Source organism: Dermacentor variabilis, chromosome 10 (assembly GCF_050947875.1).
Source record: "Dermacentor variabilis isolate Ectoservices chromosome 10, ASM5094787v1, whole genome shotgun sequence".
NCBI classification, from domain to species: Eukaryota; Metazoa; Arthropoda; class Arachnida; order Ixodida; family Ixodidae; genus Dermacentor; species Dermacentor variabilis.
In genome coordinates, this window is record NC_134577.1 from 15,160,613 (window position 1) to 15,179,417 (window position 18,805).

The window sequence follows — 18,805 nt, forward strand, 5'->3', positions numbered from 1 at the left end:
CCGACTTCTCAATGCGACGGCGTTTGCGATCCGACATCGGGATTCGGCATCGCCGCGGAGCGGCGCAGATGTCTACCCTGATGATTGCGGTCGGCACAAGCTGTAGAACTGTCGAAGCATTTGGACGATCCTGTCGTGGAGGACGCGCTTGGCGTCAACGCCGTAGATGAAGTCATTGTGGTTGAACGGGCCCGAACCGACACGCTCGTCGACAACGACGCTGGAGACGCGGGAACGTATCAGGTCGATGTCCTGCGGCCTGGAGAGCGTGTCCCCGTGTCCCCAGAATATGGCGACAGGTGTGCGTATGTCCTCCAAGGGATAGCAAGGGGGCACGGTCTGCGAGTAAGGAGAGAGGGAATGCCCTTTCATGAAATGTTAACCCTGCCCCGTGTAAGTGCGTACATGCTACTCTGCATAGGGAACGAGAAGAAGGGGAAGGATGGAGGGATTTCTTGTGCGCTTACCTACGGGAGAAATTATACTAATTGTTTGTCTTGTAACATGACTTCTGGACGAAATTAATTTTTTTTTCTTTTTACCTACAAGCATACTGCTGCCTAATGAAAAGGCCAATCAAGTCGGTGCGCACAGGTCTTAGCATGGTAGCTTGTTGGAAGGAAGAATAAATGCAGTTTACACAAAGCGAACAATCACTCACGTTGTTTAGAATAATCAATCTTCATAAATCTTAACTATGTGCAGGCACTCGACAACGTAGACCTTTACATGCATGCCCTCCGCGGCTAATGGACTGTCAAACACAAAACACACAAATACACAAGAATACTCACACGAAGAAAGAAACAACTAGGAGTACTAGTTCATATATATAAAGACACGAATAAACAGAACAAACGGTCGCAGACACTCAAGCATAAAGAACGAAGCGATCAGAGAACGACGACTCGCTCAGCGATAGTTTTCAACAATCGAGAAGGAAACAGAAAAATGTAGCAGGAAGTTGGCACGCGTACCCGCACCTACAGGGTAGATTTCAAGGCACGCTCGAAATTTATTGCCGAGTCTCGTAAGAAAACGCGCAGAAGGAAGAATTTTAACCGATTTTAAGAAAACTACAGGAAAGCTGTGAAACAAGTAATATGACTGATGCTTACCTGACCATAAAGTCGCTTGTTCTTCGCTGCACCGTAGTCGTACTTGCAGAAACGACCGGTCTTGACGAGCTGCACAACGGAAGTGAACGAGAGAGAGAGAGATATGACTATTTGATTTCTGAACAAAGCTAGGTCACCGCAGAAACTGAGGCCGCTGATTACCTTAGTGACAATGACAGTATTCACAAACAGGTATGCAAGTATAGATATCCTTAAATGAATGTTGGACCTCCAGAGCAGCCAGCAAAAGCTGTATAATCTTGCCTGAGCGAAGTGCAGAAGGTTCTTCCACGACGTTCCAGCGGGTACCTGGCGCAGGTAGACGTGAAAGCGGCTCTGCGAAGTAGGATCGAAATAGTGATCTCTCGTAATTCATTAATGGAATGCGCGCAAAATATCCAAGTTTACTGCGATATATATATATGTTATAAAACACAAAGCTCAATCTGTATATATGTAGGGAGGCTGAAAGCTGGGCGTGTTGGCACGGATCTACACTTAAGGGAAAATCAGCGCCAAAGACAGGAACGCCTAGAAAAGGTGTGAATAACGCGAGCTCTTGTGTTATGTACGTCTTTTCTACGTCTCCTTGTTTTTCGAAGTGTGTTCTGTATTCCGTTTTTGGCGAAAGGTGACAGATTGTGAGCGTAGGAGCAAAACCTCCCACTTCCTTTGTTGTTTTGTTTTTTTCAAGTGTATGCGAAAACACACCCCGAACAAGCAGCAGTATTATGAGTTCATTGTGACGACAGACCGAGCGTGAAAGGGTGTATATTGCTTCCTTTCACGTGTCATCGGTTTTCGCGTACTTGGTTGTTTGAGTTGAATGATTCACACTTAGTAGTGTGAGTTGATTACACCGCAGAATTAGATTAAACGGAGCTGTGTTTATACCTATCATCCATATAGTATATGGAAGGCTGCTGCACCAAGTTTGTGTATTGTCCGGTTAACGGTGCGGTACAGACGTCAAGTGACCGCTCGGTTGCGGCGTTATATAACCTGTGTTTCGTTGTCATTTCTACTTGTTTATTTATTTACTCATTCATTTATTGAATTACTTGCTCATTAATTAACCAATTTATTTATTCATAAAGAAATATAGTAAAAGAGGTACTGTCTACCTCAATCTCCCCAGACCAACTCACGTATAAAAGAACGGAATTCATTGATTGGTCACAGGTGATGGTTCTACCTGTATACGAGGAATATGCCATAAAAATAGGGCTGTAGTAGTAAAAGAAATAAAAGAAAAGAAAAGAAAAACTACAAATTATTCTTCTTTAAATAAAGAAAGGAATATTAAAGAATTATTAACAGCATACATATCTGACAAGATGGATATGTTCTAAGGCTTGGGTATGACGCCTGTACGACGTTGCACTGCACAGCCTCGCACACAAGCACTTGGGCTTAGGCGGCCTGATCATAACTTTGAAAAAAAAAACGTGCTACGGGAAATAATAACCTTCAAACTTCAATACATTAATGCATAACCATACAGTAAGGGAACAAAGGTTCATCATTTTGCCGTCCTAGCTTCTCCATCGTCAATTGACACTTACCTTATTGACCATTACGGACGGGCCGAAGAAGATGTTCCACATAGTCTCGCAGAAAGACACTGACTCCTCCGCGCGGCAGAGTTTGTCGGCGATCCGCTTCCACATGGGTCCGTACTCGCCTATTTCGCCCATCTTAAGCACCGTGCTTCGCACCTACGTTCCAACACATGCGTCACATGAAGTGCACAGTTAGAGGTTCCAGCTTTCTACCTGACAAAAGCACGATCTGGTTATGAGGCAGTAAGGGACACTGGATTAATTTCTCCACCTGGACTTCATGGAAAGGTGAACATTGCATCGAAATTTTGGTCAGCGTTAAAGGTATAATTTCAAGTAGCCTAGATATGCAGCTACCTCTGTGCAAAATTCTCCATTTAAAATACGAAAGGGCACGTCACGAAAGGGTATGAAAGGAAAATGACTCTTCCGATAACAAAACTAAAGAAAAAAAGAAATGGCGTCAACATCGTCCGCTGCAAGTGACGCATGACTCTGAACGCCCGGCTTCCCGGCATGACCTCTGAGATTACGGGGCGCCCGCGGCAGCCTGCGGCACGTTAAATAACTTATTAGTTAAGTAACTAATAAGCACCTTTACAAGTGTTGGAGGGTGCTTCGGCCTACAAAATCATTCCTGGATTTCGTTCCCTTCGTCAACCATGCCCGAAGACGCAACCCAGCAAACACCTCCTACTCCATCACAGCAAGCGCCTCCTCATTCAGTCATGTGCTTCTGATGTGCCTCGCCGCAGGAACCCTGTCATTTTCAGCGGCACGGACGACACCGACGTGGAGGACTGGATGACGACATATGAGAGGGTAAGCGCCCACAACAAATGGGACGACCCCTCAAAACTGAGCAATGTGCTCTTATATCTCGCTGGTGTGGCCAGTCTCTGGTACAACAACCGTGAGTCAGATTTTCCGATGTGGTCCTTGTTCAAGGCCTCTTTAGTGGCTGTGTTTGGCCGCCCTGCTGTCCGCGCAAGCTTCGAGAACGAGCGAGAACATGCACATCAACCGGCCGAATAATTTACCAGGTATACGTTGAAGATTGTTGTGTTCATATAGAAGGTTGTGGCCAAGTACTGCACCTGGGTGGCCAATCCTGCTCTGGTGAGGGAGTGCGTTACCGATTCTGGTTACCGGGATCAGGCCACAACTCCAGGCCTGTTTATGCAATTTTATCAACATGCGGATTTTTTTTAAAAATCCGGTGGCAAATTGCCGGCACCAGGATTCGAACCACGGACCTCTTGCACGCGAGGCGGGTGTTCTACCTCTACGCCACCGCTGCCCTCTGGGAAGCGGTGGGAAGAATTGGGGATAAACGTTAATGGAGAATACCTTAGTAACTTGCGATTCGCTGATGATATTGCCTTGCTTAAACTCAGGGGACCAATTGCAATGCATGCTCACTGACTTGGAGAGGCAAAGCAGAAGAGTGGGTCTAAAAATTAATCTGCAGAAAACTAAAGTAATGTTTAACAGTCTCGGAAGAGAACAGCAATTTACAAGAGGTAGCGAAGCACTGGAAGTGGTAAGGGAATACATCTACTTAGCGCAGGTAGTGACGGCGGATCCGGATCATGAGACGGAAATAATCAGAAGAATAAGAATGGGTTGGGGTGCGTTTGGCAGGCATTCTCAGATCATGAACAGCAGGTTGCCGTTATCCTTCAAGAGAAAAGTGTATAATAGCTGTGTCTTACCAGTACTCACCTACGAGGCAGAAACCTGGAGGCTTACAAAAATGGTTCTACTCAAATTGAGGACGACGCAACGAGCTATGGAAAGAAGAATCATGGGCGTAACGTTAAGGGATAAGAAAAGAGCAGATTGGGTGAGGGAATAAACGCGAGTTAATGACATCTTAGTTGAAATCAAGAAATGGGCATGGGCAGGACATGTAATAAGGAGGGAAGATAACCGATGGTCATTAAGGGTTACGGACTGGATTCCAAGGGAAGGGAAGCGTAGCAGGGGGCGGCAGAAAGTTAGGTGGGCGGATGAGATTAAGAAGTTTGCAGGGACGACATGGCCACAATTAGTACATGACCGGGGTTGTTGGAGAAGTGTGGGAGAGACCTTTGCCCTGCAGTGGGCGTAACCAGGCTGATTATGATGATGATGATGATGATGACGTTGAAGATGTTCTGGACTTGTGTAAGAAAATCAACGCGACGAGGTCGGAGTCCGACAAAATCCGACATGCCGTGAGAGCGATCGAGGACGACGCTTTGAACAGGCTTCTTGCAAAGAATCTTCTCTCCGTGACCGACATCGTCACTCTATGCCAAAGCTACGAGGAGCTACGCCGGCAGCGCTCGTTCTCGCGTCGCCCTTCATCGCGCGACGAACACATGGCTGGTTTGGCTACCACCTCTAACCAGACAAATTGGCACGTCGCTCTGCCCTTAGCAACCTACGCGTACAACACCTCTACTCAGAGCACCGCCGGCTTTTCACCCTTTTTAGAGCGCAGCTCTTTGGCGTCCGTTCCTGGGTTTCGCGTCGTCGTCGGCCTCGTAACCAGCTCCGCCCCCCTTTCATCCCCCCAGCGCTAGCAGCGACCGACTGATACCGCTGGATGCCGCTGACGCCGCTAGAGAGTCAAGATAACGTGACTGCATAGAACACCGTCGCCGCCATGCAGAAAGAGGAGGAAAGGGTCCCCCCCCCCTGTATCGGCGTCAGCGGCATCAGTCAGTCGCTGCTATCTCTTCCCTCCTCCCTTTATCGTGTTGTCCGCTTGCTGCGCGCGCTTCTGCCCCCATCGTTTGCCGCTGGGTGTACACGCCGCCCCCCTCCCCCCTCTTCCTGCGAGTCTCCGGTTGTCAAAGCGCCGGCTCGAACTTAATTCCTTTCTTCGCTCCTCCTCCAATGCAACCCCTGTGCGGTGGCAATCAGAGAGCCAGATCGGTGGCGGCGGATCTGTATATGTGCACCGCCCGAGCCGAAATTGCCGCTGCCGTTCGCCATGTGCGGTGGCAATCAGAGAGCCAGATCGGTGGCGGCGGATCTGTATATGTGCACCGCCCGAGCCGAAATTGCCGCTGCCGTTCGCCACTGCGAAATTATCTGCCAGTTCTTTCTGAGCCATGAGCGAGACGACCGATGGAAGTCCTCCGTCTGCTGCTGCTGCTGCTGCTGCTAAACGAGCTGCCAGAGCAGAGGCCCAGCGCCGTCGCCGTCAGAATCCAGAGGTGCGTGCCGCCGAAGCAGAAGCTTACCGTCGCCGCCGTCGAGATGATCCAGGAGTACGGGAAATATAAAAAAAAAATTCTGTGATAGCGCATACATGTGTTGCTCGATTTCTTTGCCTCAATCTATCGAAAAGGTGAAACAGCTTATTTGCTGCGCTCAAATTTCGCATTAGGAAGTAACGTAATCGTCGGTAATTTTTTCTTACTGTACCATCGACACAATTCTACCATACCGGCAGGGTATGCCTCTGAATGTGCGCCCATTTCTGCTACGCAAGATATACCGAAGAGTGTCGCGATCTCGCACGGGCCTTTACCTCCACTGACCGAGAGCGCCAGAAGAGCATTCGCGGTGACACCACTTCTGCGCCCACCTTCCTTCCTGGAGCGCTTGTGTGGCTCCCGGTTCCTTCCGCTGCACCTGATCTCTCTTCAAGTCTACTGCCCAACTATGAAGGGCCCCACCGCATCGTCGAACGCGCATCCCCAGTCAACTACGTGGTGGAACCCGTTGAACCGTCTTCGGACATGCGCCGTCGTGGACGAGACATTGTCAATGTCGAGCGCCTCATGCCTTACTATGATCCACTCGTAGTAAGGTACTGTTAGGTCGCCGGACGGCTCCCTTTTCGTTCCCGGGGGTAACTTTAGCGAAGGAGAGGGACGCTATAGTGGGCCATCCTCTCCAGCGCTTTCTAGTGGGTCAGTCTCTCCAGTGCTATTACTCGGGGGAAATACCCGCGAGAACGCTTATTTTACACAACATCAGTTTTAAATTTAGTGTGTGATATTCACACACCGCACTGTATCAGCCTAAGAGACTCGTAGCACGGCTTCTCGTGAGAGGCCGCGGTTGCGATGGTAGCCTTCTGTATGTCACATAGAGGCCTCCATAGTCCAGACCCCTGCGTTCAAGAGCCCTGGTGAGGTAGTAGTGCTGCTGGCACTGACACGTTTTAGCACACCACTCTTTAGTGACACATTTCTTTTTTTCATAACACGTGCACATTGCTAGTTATTGTCATAATTTTAATAAATATAAATTTTATGCACTTTACAGCGACTGTTTTAGGCTTCAACACCCACGTTGCATCCACACTTCGCAATCCATCGCTTCATTGAAAACTCATTACCACGGACTTTGCCCTCTTTGCGCAGACCTGATCCTAGCATCCCCCCCCCCCCCTCGTTCCTCCCGTCCTCAACATAAAAGCATCAAACCATCATCATGATTTGGGTTAACATAAGATAATCTGAGGTGTTCGGAATTATTCGGGAGCCCTCCAATACAGCGTCCCTCATGACACACTGCCGTTACAGGACAGTATTCCTCGTAGAAATATAACATCTACATAGAGAGATGCCTATCTGTATCGCGGTAGTGAAAGGGGTAAAACAGAAAGACCTCATTTTTTTTGTCCTCTCTGTTAGTCGCACTTTCCTCCAATCACCCAACCTCCTCTTATATTTCCGTACATGTTTCATACTGGCTCCGTCATGGCTTTTAGATACCTCTCATTCATGGGCCTCTGTATTTGCCTCAGCGATATTTCATTCAAACAAGAATGGTTTCGCGCCAACTTGCGATCCAGACCTGTTCTCTTGGCTCGTCATTCCTGCGAGATTATAACCTTCAACCAAGCAACCCAACTACGAGTATATAGTGCTGAAAATACTCACCACTGGCCTTTCGGACATCGATAACAACAGCTGCTTTGCAATCAAAATCGAGTGAACCGGTGTGGTTACCGGAGCCAGCGCCACGAAAAGGGCCACCTGCGGGATAGTGTTATGTCGCGTCAAACCAGTTTGGAGCAAGAGCGTCCCCTTTGTAGTACTTCCAACACCCACAAGGACGATCCTGAGCACGTGCATAAAGTTCGCGCTGTGTTTTCAATATGTTATTTATTTACGTCGTTCGTGTAAATACTCGAAAAGAAACCTAATTGCGCGCCACGGTGTTGTGCTATGGGCGAAGCGTTCCGGTGGCACAGTCCCGCAGTTTATTAACATCCGCTTTAAAACGAGGCGGAGGCAAAGAGTAACCTAGCCTGCTTGACATAATCAGGTTTTACTACATATATCGCTATCTAGCCTTTTGCTTATCTGATCTCGATCTTAACTTTCTTATTTAAAACAGCTATCGTGTACCATTATACGCTTTCAATGACTCCGATTCTATCAATCTCTTTGTCTTCTTCCATCAATACGGTATCACTGTGGACGGGGATGAAAGACGATATTTTATAGCCAGTAACTCCGCTCCTACTAGACGCATTCAAACCCTTTTTTCTGCAAAATAATAGCAAAATAGCGCCGTTATTGACAAATACGTTTCACGACTATGTTGAAAATTCTTGCAGGGCCCCTTTCATTAAATGAAGACATCGGTGCTGGGCTTGGTTAGTGCGATCGTCAGGGGCTGACTTTGAATTACGACGAAAATTTACCTCGCCTAAATAAATACACGGCAACGGAGAAATAGTTTTTTTCTCGGCATTCATTGAACCGAATCCTATAATCTGTCGCGTCTAAATGAAAATGTTAAAACGCACCCGCGGTTCGAACAGATATTATTCCCGCTCCCAAATGAAAAAGAAGAAAAGATTCGTGAGAACCGAAAGAAGAAGAAGCAACAAGTTGTTGACACTCTAACCTAACAATAATACCTATATCAGAGTTTTGTCTAAGTTGCACTTATTGGAACATCTGAAGCGGATAAACTCGAGGTATTATAGAACAACGCTCTAAAGTATCACAAATTTTTTAGTTGAACTTGAGCGATACCTTCGCAAACGCTGTCACAAATTCATGTAAGTTATAAACACATATCAAATTTGGCCAATTTACACTGTTTAAGGGATGTAGTTTACACAACGGCGATATCCGTTTTTGGTGCGGAGTTACAAATTTGTAAGCTTCGTGCTTCGCTTTTTTTTTCTATTTTTGAAGCACCACAAGTTTACTGACACTTTTGTACAACATTTTGAGGCTCTAGATCAATATTACAATTCCTGCTGTCGCTAGAATTTTTTTCTCTGAAACGCAACAACAACAAAAAAGTCCAAATCAGTTCAGCGGTGTGTAAGGAAAGTAGTAAGTCGAATAGTAAATCGTATTTGAACAGTAAGTCGGCGGCTGGCATCAAGAAAAAAGTTTCCTCTTAATTACAGCAACACCAGGATTTATCAGAACTGGTTCATTGTTAGACTAGGCGGACAATCGTCGTGTGGCGTGACCTTGTCGTTGTAGGCGGGCGCCGCCGACAGGAGCCCGAACATGACGAGCGTCCCCTGGGAGTGGCCGACGTAGCCGAGCCTGGATTTCCCGGTCTCCCGGAGGATGTAGTCGATCGTGGCGGGAACGTCGTATTCGATCATCTCCTGGAACCTGAATGCAAGCGCGTACGGATTCAACCACGCGTGAAAAGATTGGGAACGTAATGCAAATTCAAAAGCAGGAAGAATAGGTGTGAAAGAAAGGGCAGCTGGGGTTTCTCGTGATGGGAGTCGCGAACCGAAAGATGATTCGAACTAACCGCAATTACATTTTGGCTTGTTTAAGCAAAATATATTGGTTGTATAATTAGGGTCGGAGTTTTCGTTTGCAATATTTCAGTCGGCGTGCTTTATTGAGTGTTTCTAACAAAAAAGATTTTCGTTTTTCTTTTTTTTTGGCGTCAATGTCCCTCGATTGAAAGCTAGCGGTGGATAGTTTTAATGTGTGTTTTCTAGTACATACGCGCATACTTTTCTTTTTCTCTGTGTGTTTTTTTCCATGGGGGCATTAGCTTCAGTAATATTAGTGGTATTTCTAGTTGGGGTTCATGTGCGATTCCTGGCCTTCGCTTTTTCATTGGCGCGAAGAACTGCAGTAATCAAAGGAGCAAGCATAATGGGCTTTAGGTGGCGCCGTACGGAAGGATTTTCAACAGTTGTACGTACTGTCCATGAACTTCAGTAATTATGCTTCAGATATGGCGAACGTATCACCCCGAATATTGACGGGATCACAGTGACAAGTTGTTTTAGACGTTCTTTGGTCACGACGAATATTAAGGGGAACGATTGGAACGCCTCGCGCAACCATGATCGAACGAATTATGGATAATCTGTAATGCCTTTTTGCTCAGGCTGGAAGACCGGGTAATTCATAACCTGTTAGGAAACGGTGAAACGTTGACATTTAGGCCTTGAATTGATTGGTAGGCGAGCTACACTGGTTATTTGTTTCAATGGTTTGTGGCTTCACTGAACAAGAGAAAACGTATGTTCATGGTTCTGGCACTAGTGATCTGCGTAGTAAATACTATTTCACCAGCTAACCGACAACGTTGAATACACGGTGGTTTCGTTTCATTTGCTGCGTACTCCACCTAACCAGAGGCCAACTCACGAGAAGTTCCAGAAGCTGGCGTCTCTGTCGGGGTCGATGTTGACGTGCTTGCGGGAAAGCGTGCTTCCGCGAAGGTTGGCGAGCCAGACGTCGTAGCCGGCGTCGGCCAGTATGAACCCTGCAGTCACGTGACCATCAAGGTACTCACTGTCTATGTAATTTGCATGTTAACGGTTGTAGCAGAGGCCCACAGTTTTAGCATTAGTTTTTGTGGAACACCGAGACAAACGCGCGAACAGCAGCGCTTGCTGGATATGTTTTTCGTTGGGTATTTTACGCTCGAGAAGTTTATTAGTGTTTGCAGTGGGTCGCAATTCGCGAGGAGTCTTGTCTGCCGTATCTTGTGTATATCATGCGTCTCTGAGAGGAGCAGTCGCACAAAATGTCACTTGGAATTAAATCAGTGTTTGCACTAGTTCGAGTGATCTTGTCTCAAGCTTCTTGCATTTCATATGTCTAATTAAAGGATGCGCCACAAATATCTTCACAAGGGTTATGCAGAATATTTTCACTGAGAATAAAAGAAATATCTCAGTAAATCTTTTGTATGACATATACACGATATATTAGGAATATAACACAAATAATTTTAATCTGTGTTTCCGCTCTTGGCCTCGATGAAGGCCACTAAACGTTCTGGGTACGCTTTAGTCGTGGCCTACAAAGTATACCCAGGAGAACCTATTTTCCATGCTCGCTCCAGCGATGCTTTCAGGGCCACCACGCTGGTGTTCTGAAGGGCGCGGGCCTCCTTTTCAAGAATAGCCCGCGCACAGAGAAGTCTATTGGGTTTAGTTCACGTTAGCTCGCCGGCCACTCTTCAGCTGGAAGTAAGTAGGGCCCGAGAGCGCGGCACCACAGCTGTGGTGCTAATTCGCTCTTTCATTGTTGTGCCGGGGGCGCCGCCCTGCTGCAAAGTCCAAGACTACTCGTCGAAGTGTGACAGAGATGAGGGTAGCGAACGAGGCTCTAGAATAGCCCATGTTTAAAGTACGTGTGAGTGCCGAGTTTTGCGCCTTTTGTCATATGAGCAAAAGGAACGGTGCCAGTGGTTGTTACCCCGGCGAAAACCATGACAGACCGGACACCGCCACGGGAATTTCTAAAGCTTGTCCGACTGGCTACATTAACAAGCTAAGACGTCGGAACAAGTACACGAGAATTCTGAGTGTTGTGACGGGCCACTACCACGAAAGCTTTCTCGTCGGTGGAGACGTTTGCCAAGTGTTCCCCCTTCGCGGCCCGTGCCAACAGCAGCTGGCATGTTCCCCATCATCCCTTTCTCAGCGATTCTGTCAGTCCAATGTCTTCTCCGGAACTTCTCTGGAACATCTTGAGGTCCTTTCGCAAGGTTCTTTCGTTTTAACCGGCACATTAATCTCCAAGGCCAGCCTTCTGGTGCTTCTCCGTGACTGGTATCGGATTCTCTTTCTCACAATTTTATTAAAGTGGGGAGCAGCTGCAGAGACAGAATGACTAGTGCAGGTTGCGTCCTTAAGTGTACCGCGTTTGAGAGCCCATTGGACAATCTTGGGGTGAATTTTTAGAATTTCGGCGACATCGCAAGGAGCGTCTGGCCCCTCTCTATGACAAGATTGCGGGTCGATGTGACCTAGGATGTGCCAATTTTCGAAAAATAAACAAATAAACACGGTCGAAATGCAGAAGAAAGATTGAAAAATATTTTTGACGAAACTGTGTGGAGAAATGTAAACAAAAATCAGTGGTACAATTATCGCAAGTAATCTGGCGCGTCCTGTATACAAAACGACGCAAAACAAAACGCTGAAAAAGCCGCAAAGGGGACTTTTCCTGCCTGATCGATAAACCAAATGTCTGCAGAGGTTGGTTCTGGATCATGTATAGGCCAAAGAAAGACTTAAAAACAGCTGGGTATCCTTAAACAATTTACGGCGCAGTGCAGCTGCATAACGGCACGACGACGACGGCATAACGACGGTGCTTGGCTGACTGGCATCGAAAATATCGAAGAACGGCTCTCGTAAGGGGAACGTTGTCGTCAACAGCCGCGTCGAATTCATTCCGACAATGTCATGTTTGGAACGGCGGTCGCTTGTTCGCTTTCACCGACCATTCAAACCGAAGGCAATAATAATAATAATAATAATAATAATAATAATAATAATAATAATAATAATAATAATAATAATAATAATAATAATAATAATAATAATAATAATAGTGCTTTTGTGTACATGTAGGGTACACGTCACTGGAGGCCGGTAGTAAAGCTGTCATAAATGACAGTTTGGCAAAGCCGCAGGCCCCCATGTACTTGACAGCAGTACAGCAGCACTGCCTTATATCGGAAAAAAGAAACAAACACAACACGCAGGGCAATATATAATACGCCCTGATAAATTAATTCCATATTTCGGAAATGGATAGAAACATAAATTTATCGTGATAATTGGCTTAATTGGCTCCTTTGTGGGAGTTCGTGGAATGAATTATCTTTGTCTTCAATGGCCATTAGCAACCACCGCCTGTGACTGCAATATCTCTCCTGTTATTCTTTTCTTCAACTATAATTATTCTAAGCATCCCACAGTCTTCTTCTCCAGTTCCTCGACTGTCTCTACCAAAACTCTACTGTGTTTTAGCTTTCCCGTGAGAAACATTCAAATTGTGCACTGATCATGACGCTCAAACTCTTCGCCAGGACACGATTAGTTTGCGCAGCAAAATTTCGCCGGGAGGCAAGGAATTTCGTTATGTTTTCACCGGAGTGCTTCAATCGTACCAGTTTTGAAATTCACGCTTCACGCTTTGAGAATGGCCTGCTACCTTTCTAGGGTGAGGTACGTGACTCTCTGGGCTCGCGAGCGTGCTTTTGACTCAAAGGAATGGCAACACGGTAGCAGAAACAAATCAAGGGGCATTTATTGCAGCTTCCATAAAATCGGCAAGCTAGCTAGCGCATACGAGTGAACAGGAAGGCATCCGCGGGACGGTCACGCGGAGCGCCCCGTCGACGGCGAGCACGCACCAGTTTACATAGAAAAAAAAAAAAAAAGCGACGCTAGCTCTTCTTGCGCCCCTGTATCCCCGGCGTCAGATTACATCAGCAGCGGAACACTCGCGCCATCTCTCGTGCTACGGCGCAACTACCGACTGCTGCCATTGCACCTGCTCCGCGGGGAAGACGGATTCCAGGAGTCGCAAAATCCATGCGAGGAAAACATCACCACCGGCCGGGAGAATGTCGAGCCTCCCCACAACTGACACCCCACCAGTGAGCGACAAGAAGAAAGTTGCTACCTGTCGCCTGCTTGCTTAGCACAGTTCACAGTGCGTACTTAGCAGAGTACTGAACGGCAACATTATTGTTCCGTTTTTCTGTGCCGGTTTAACGAAATCAGTTTGTTCTGTTGTAAAGCTTAACTACCGGTAAATGGCATAACATTATCTTGCTCGAATTGGATGGTGCTCCCTAGCTGCACGAAAAAGACTCGAAAAAAGTACGTGTTCTGTTCTTCTCGCCATAATTATTTACAAATGAATCACAATGTGGAACCACACCTCAAAAGCAGTACGTCGGAGTCAGCAGATAATTTCCCTCTCACCTAATTCAGTTTACATACCAGTGTGATCATAAGCAACCGACCAACTAGAACGTGCTTCGTTTCCGCGGTCCTCCACCATTGGAGGACCGTCCCACAGTCGCCAATATCAGGCACTCACGAGCGTATTACTAACGTGCATGCCTCCCCACTGTCACACGTTGAAAACCGCACGAACGTCGCAGCAATTTTTAAACTGACGGCAGGCCTCGCGTTCATTTACAAATGAGGTAACGTGGTTGAAACACGAGTACTACAGTGCATGGATGCACCCACCTAAACCTGAAAACAAATTTTTTTCTCGGTTTCGTTCGAGAGGGAAAAAGCATAGTAAGATTCTGATTCAGTTCCGGTTGGAGGAAAAATAAACGGATTTCCGTTTTCGTTTCATTTCTGGTTCGATACTCTGGCGCTTAGCTCTGATCTTATTGCGCTCGGGAAAGGGGCTCGTTGTAATTAATTTTACGGTCTTTAGATGACGCGACCGTAAGTAGACCTAAACGCTGTTCACCCATTGTCCCCGTTTTCCTCCCCCCCCCCATAAAAAAAGTGGTCTATGGACAGTTCTACAACTTGAAAGAGCTTTGATTTCCGCGCCAAAATGCAAAACACTTCATAGGTGCACCGTACCGAGGCTCTGGTCTGCGTAGTTGGCCACCCACGTGATCGCCGAGCCTAATAGCCCGTGCATGAGCAGCATGGGGGCTCTGCTGGCGCCATCGCAGCCAGGGGTGGTCGAGCCAGTACTGGTCTTTGTAGCCTCTTCGATATCCACTCTGCCGCGCGGTATCCTGTACAGGCCGAGTACGTAGCCGTCGTGGGTCGCCACCTGGTGGGACTCGACGGGGTAGCCCCGGGCCTCAATAAGTTCTTCCTGCGCAAAAGCGTAACCAACAAAGGTTGGTTGAAAATTTACTTGAAATTAAATGAATGCTGCTTCGTAAATATTGGATTGCATATGACGAGGAGGCAGAAATGCAGCAGACACCGCGGTGTGCCTGTGTTTTTCCGTGTTTCCGTGCCCTTGCTCCTCTTAGTGTACCCTGCTTGTATTGTCCGGTCATCAGTTATATGCACCATTTATGGCACCATAGTATTAACACAGCACATCGAAGAAGCAAAGTCTAGCAATGTAAGAAATGAGAGAAAACGTCGTACAGTGTACAAGGTCGCAATGAATTTACTACATAATTTTGCCGTAATAAAGTCATTATAATTATGCGTTAGCATTCTTATGGTACTTCATGCACTTCTCGGGGGGTTATCTATCTATGCAAGTTTGTTTGTATCTAATCCACCTGGGTGGCTTAGCGCCTATGTTCTAGCGCTGGTAAGCGCGAGGTGGCGGGATCGAACCCCTGCCGCGGCGGCCGCATTTCGATGGGGAGTTACGCCTCGAAACGGTAAAGGGCATTCCTTGTGCGCTTCGCCCAAGGCAGCGCCTTCATCAGCGCCAGCCCAGACGGCGACGCAGCCCTAGCGCTGCCTGTTGACGGGTCAACAAAGAAGCTCCAAGACCAACGGATTCTGTAGACGCGGTAACAACCGTAAGGCCAGGCTTCCAAGCTCACTGCAAGCTGACCGTCGTGAGGAGCCTACTAAATGATGCAAGGGGCCAACGACCAGGACTTCCTTAGGAACTGCGTCGACTTCAGGTTCCCAACTTGCCACGTGGTTGCCTCGTATGCCGGGGGCGATCCTGCAACATTGTAGGCGTAGCCCGGCGGACGTCATGGGTGGGATTTTGTCAACGGTTCGACAGTTGTGATTGCCCGAGACACAGTCATCAGATTCCTTGGTCTAGTCACCTGGGGAAGACGTCTGTTCTTTTTTCAAAACCGACACCTTTGGTGCAATGAGTGTGTTCTGACGTGTGCTGACTTGTGCAAGCTCAGACTTGACAAAATTGCAGTCACTGACCAAGTCAAGGTGAAAATAACACAGAGACGTTAGTGTTATCAAGGAACCCGTACGGGTCCCGAAACGTCTCTGTGTTATTTTCACCTTGACTTGGTCAGTGACCGCAATGTCTTCATCATCATGTTACCTGACCAGACGAACTTTCGTAGAACTCTTGACTACAAGCTCAGACATATAGTGAGCTGAGACATTTAAAGTGCTCCTACATATAGTGGGCTCCCATATATCGAGGCAGCGTAAAAAAATCATGAGCCATTCCACTCTGTAAAGCTGAAAGGCCAGCATAACTGTGTAGCAAACGACAAAGATGTGACACAGGGTCTATCGACACAAATTTTATTAGGTGACGCAGAATCTTGAACAAAGGTGCGAACACATTTATTCTCTTGATCGGTGCTCATTGTGACGAAAGGTAAGCACAGACATTTATTTTTACACATTTGCGTTCATTCGTGTTATAAATTCGTTGTATGCATTCGTGTTTTCATTTCGCGATATACTGAGACAGAAAATTTGAAACCAAAATCACCGCACCGACTGGCAGTGGTGCGGCCTTAAATCGAATCTAAATCGAATCGAAATCGAAATCATCGAAAATCGAAAAATCGAAATTCAGGCCCTAAATCTAAGTTCCGCTTCAAACAATCACTAGAACTTAACTTTCTCTCGCAAATGCAACCAATTTCATTAAAATCGGTCCATGGGTTATCTCAGAAAAGCGCTCCTGCCTTTTATATGTATTTGAATAGGCCGCGTCAGAGTTGAGCCCGACCTAAAGGCTTTTGAATTGTGCGACAGGCTTTGAACGGTGTAACGCGTAGCATCGCATTATTGTGCAAATTTTCTCACTTCATTCTCTTTTGTTTGTTTCTTCTCTCACCTTTTATTCAATTTAACCCTTTCTCCATCACAGAGTAGCCAGCCGGTACACACACTGGCTAACCTCCCTGTCTCTCATTCCCTTTTGTCTCTCTCTCTTTCTCTCTCTCTCCCTGTCTCTTTTAGAAAATGTAAACATAAAAGGTGTCTCACAATGCTTTTCTCGGCGTCAGCGTCCTTGGGCAGCAAGCGAGCGCTGGCGCCCCCTGTCGGCCAAGAGGGAAGCGTGCCGCCGACCAGAAACACGAGCACGGCGTTCCTGCACGAGCGCAACACACACCCATCACTGCAGCCCGGCTACACGAGCCAGTTCAGGTAAACGCTGACGAGAAATGCTAGTAGACGTGTACGTTGTCTTTCTTTTATTGGCTCGAGCGGATAAAGACAAGGCACAGTTGATGCAGCGCAGATCGGCCTGTGGGGATACTTAGAAGGGGTGGACGCTACTTGTGCGACAAATAGTAATTCTCAGGTGGCGAAAGAAATATGTTCAGTAATTTACTTTTCTAAACATTCGCTTTAAGGTACACGCTCTAATTGCACAAGCGAAGTCGAACATACTGAAGTGACGCCTGTCTAGCAAGATTTAACGTTAGTGCCACCTTTGTGCGCACTCTGTTCTCGCCGCTCTTGCGTTGAAGCGATAAACCGCTCGGAAATCACTTCGCTCGCTGCTGCTGCTGCCGCTCTTGCTCACATCAGCGTTTTGACAGCGACTGCCCGCGCTTATCGAGTGGGATCTGTTGATGTTTGCTTGTGCGCGCTGACACCATGCTTGTTAATTCAATTAAGCGAAAGTTTCGAAGTTTATACGGCCGATAAAACTACAATCCTTACTTCGCATAGCTGTCTGCTAATCTGCTACCGCAATCCATGCTTCGGCTTTCGGGCGAAACTGCGACTTTTTCTGAAGCTCCAACTTGGACAAGAGAACAAATAAACGTATAAATAAATCGTTTCCGCGCAACTGTCACCAAAGTAGCTTTTGTGTTATTCAAGGGACGCTAAACAGAAAAAGAAGTTAAGCTTCATTACTAAATCACCCTTCTTCAATAGCAAAAAAAAAAAAAAAAAAGGTATTCTTACCGTGAGAGGCTTGATGAGATAAAGGAGTCGCAAAAACGAAATGGGTGCCAACATCGCTTTGAAGTATTCTCATCAGCTCGCGCTGACGTCATGAATATTGGCGGCATCTCTTCGAGCCTAGTTATATTCTTATCGGACTACATCTCATTCTAAAAGAGCCAGAGACTGAGCTCAGCAAGCTTCAGGGAGTCAACTTTCAGGGAGTCACAACAGACCAGTACGAAAGTATTCTTTGATTTCTGTGACGTCACGATGACGCACCAGCGACGGGGTGTAACGGAACTTTGACCTTAGTTGTAGCTTTTAATACTAATCAACCGATTACCGCAAGAATAATGAAAATAATTGTGAGAAAGTATCTTATAAGTCTAAATTTAAGATTAAGTGTTCCTGGTACATAGCCCCTTCAAGTACAATGAACCTGAAGTCGGTTAATGAATTGCTCATAAATAGTAACTGCTTTTCTGCGTTTCACATCAATTTGAGCAGGGATCTCGAATTCGGCCCAAATGTAAAAGTTTTCCTCTAAGCTTTTCAAGGCCGTCGAAGACTTACGCATAGCAGCGGTGAAAGGCCAACGGCCAACGTCCTCGCGGGAACAGCCTGGAACATCTCTGATTAAGTTTCTCGAAAAGCACGATTCCTGCCATATACTATTAGAATGCGCTGTCTATGCCTCTTCTAGCGCACGAGTCCGGGCAAGCTCTCCTGGCGACTGGGCAAGCATTTGCTCGGAGCCAACGATCATCAGTCTTCCCGCCTGCAGTTTGAGCTCGGACATTGCGCGACGCATCGATGCGATGTTGACCCTGGGGGAGAAGGCGCGTAAAGGCGCCTCTCAGCCAGAGGAGCGAAAACGAGGGCAGGGTCACCTGCTCTGAGCAGACGCCTTATGCGCGCGGTACGATGACTGATAACGTTATTTTACCATTCTGTGTTTTCAGGCGAACACCGAAAGTACCGCTATTTTGAAATTAGAGGATATGGTTCTAGTATATAAGGAAAAGGAGTTGGCATATTTGCACAATGATGTCCCTTATTATCGCGCGGCT

At 46.9% G+C, this 18,805-nt stretch overlaps 1 protein-coding gene across 1 annotated transcript; it reads right to left on the minus strand.

The window, feature by feature from the left end:
* LOC142559443 (gastric triacylglycerol lipase-like) lies at positions 1–18,618 on the minus strand. The gene is made up of 10 exons (XM_075671034.1): positions 18,309–18,618; positions 16,821–16,926; positions 14,499–14,742; positions 10,285–10,402; positions 9,129–9,279; positions 7,570–7,665; positions 2,684–2,836; positions 1,383–1,454; positions 1,119–1,187; positions 1–339 (listed from the first exon to the last, which is right to left on the minus strand). Exons 1-10 carry the CDS (start codon positions 18,401–18,403, stop codon positions 73–75), a joined length of 1,371 nt encoding a protein of 456 aa, XP_075527149.1. The 5' UTR covers positions 18,404–18,618; the 3' UTR covers positions 1–72.
* Between the last annotated feature and the right edge of the window lie 187 nt (positions 18,619–18,805).

Excerpts from the sequence above, each read along its gene's own strand:
- LOC142559443 (XM_075671034.1), bottom strand. The coding sequence starts at position 18,403 with ATGGCAGGAATCGTGCTTTTCGAGAAACTTAATCAGAGATGTTCCAGG. Across the intron at positions 10,403-14,498 it reads CTACGCAGACCAGAGCCTCG|GGTTCATACTGGCCGACGCC; the intron begins GTACGGTGCACC and ends ACGTGACTGCAG. Across the intron at positions 1,455-2,683 it reads CGTCCGTAATGGTCAATAAG|AGCCGCTTTCACGTCTACCT; the intron begins GTAAGTGTCAAT and ends CCTACTTCGCAG.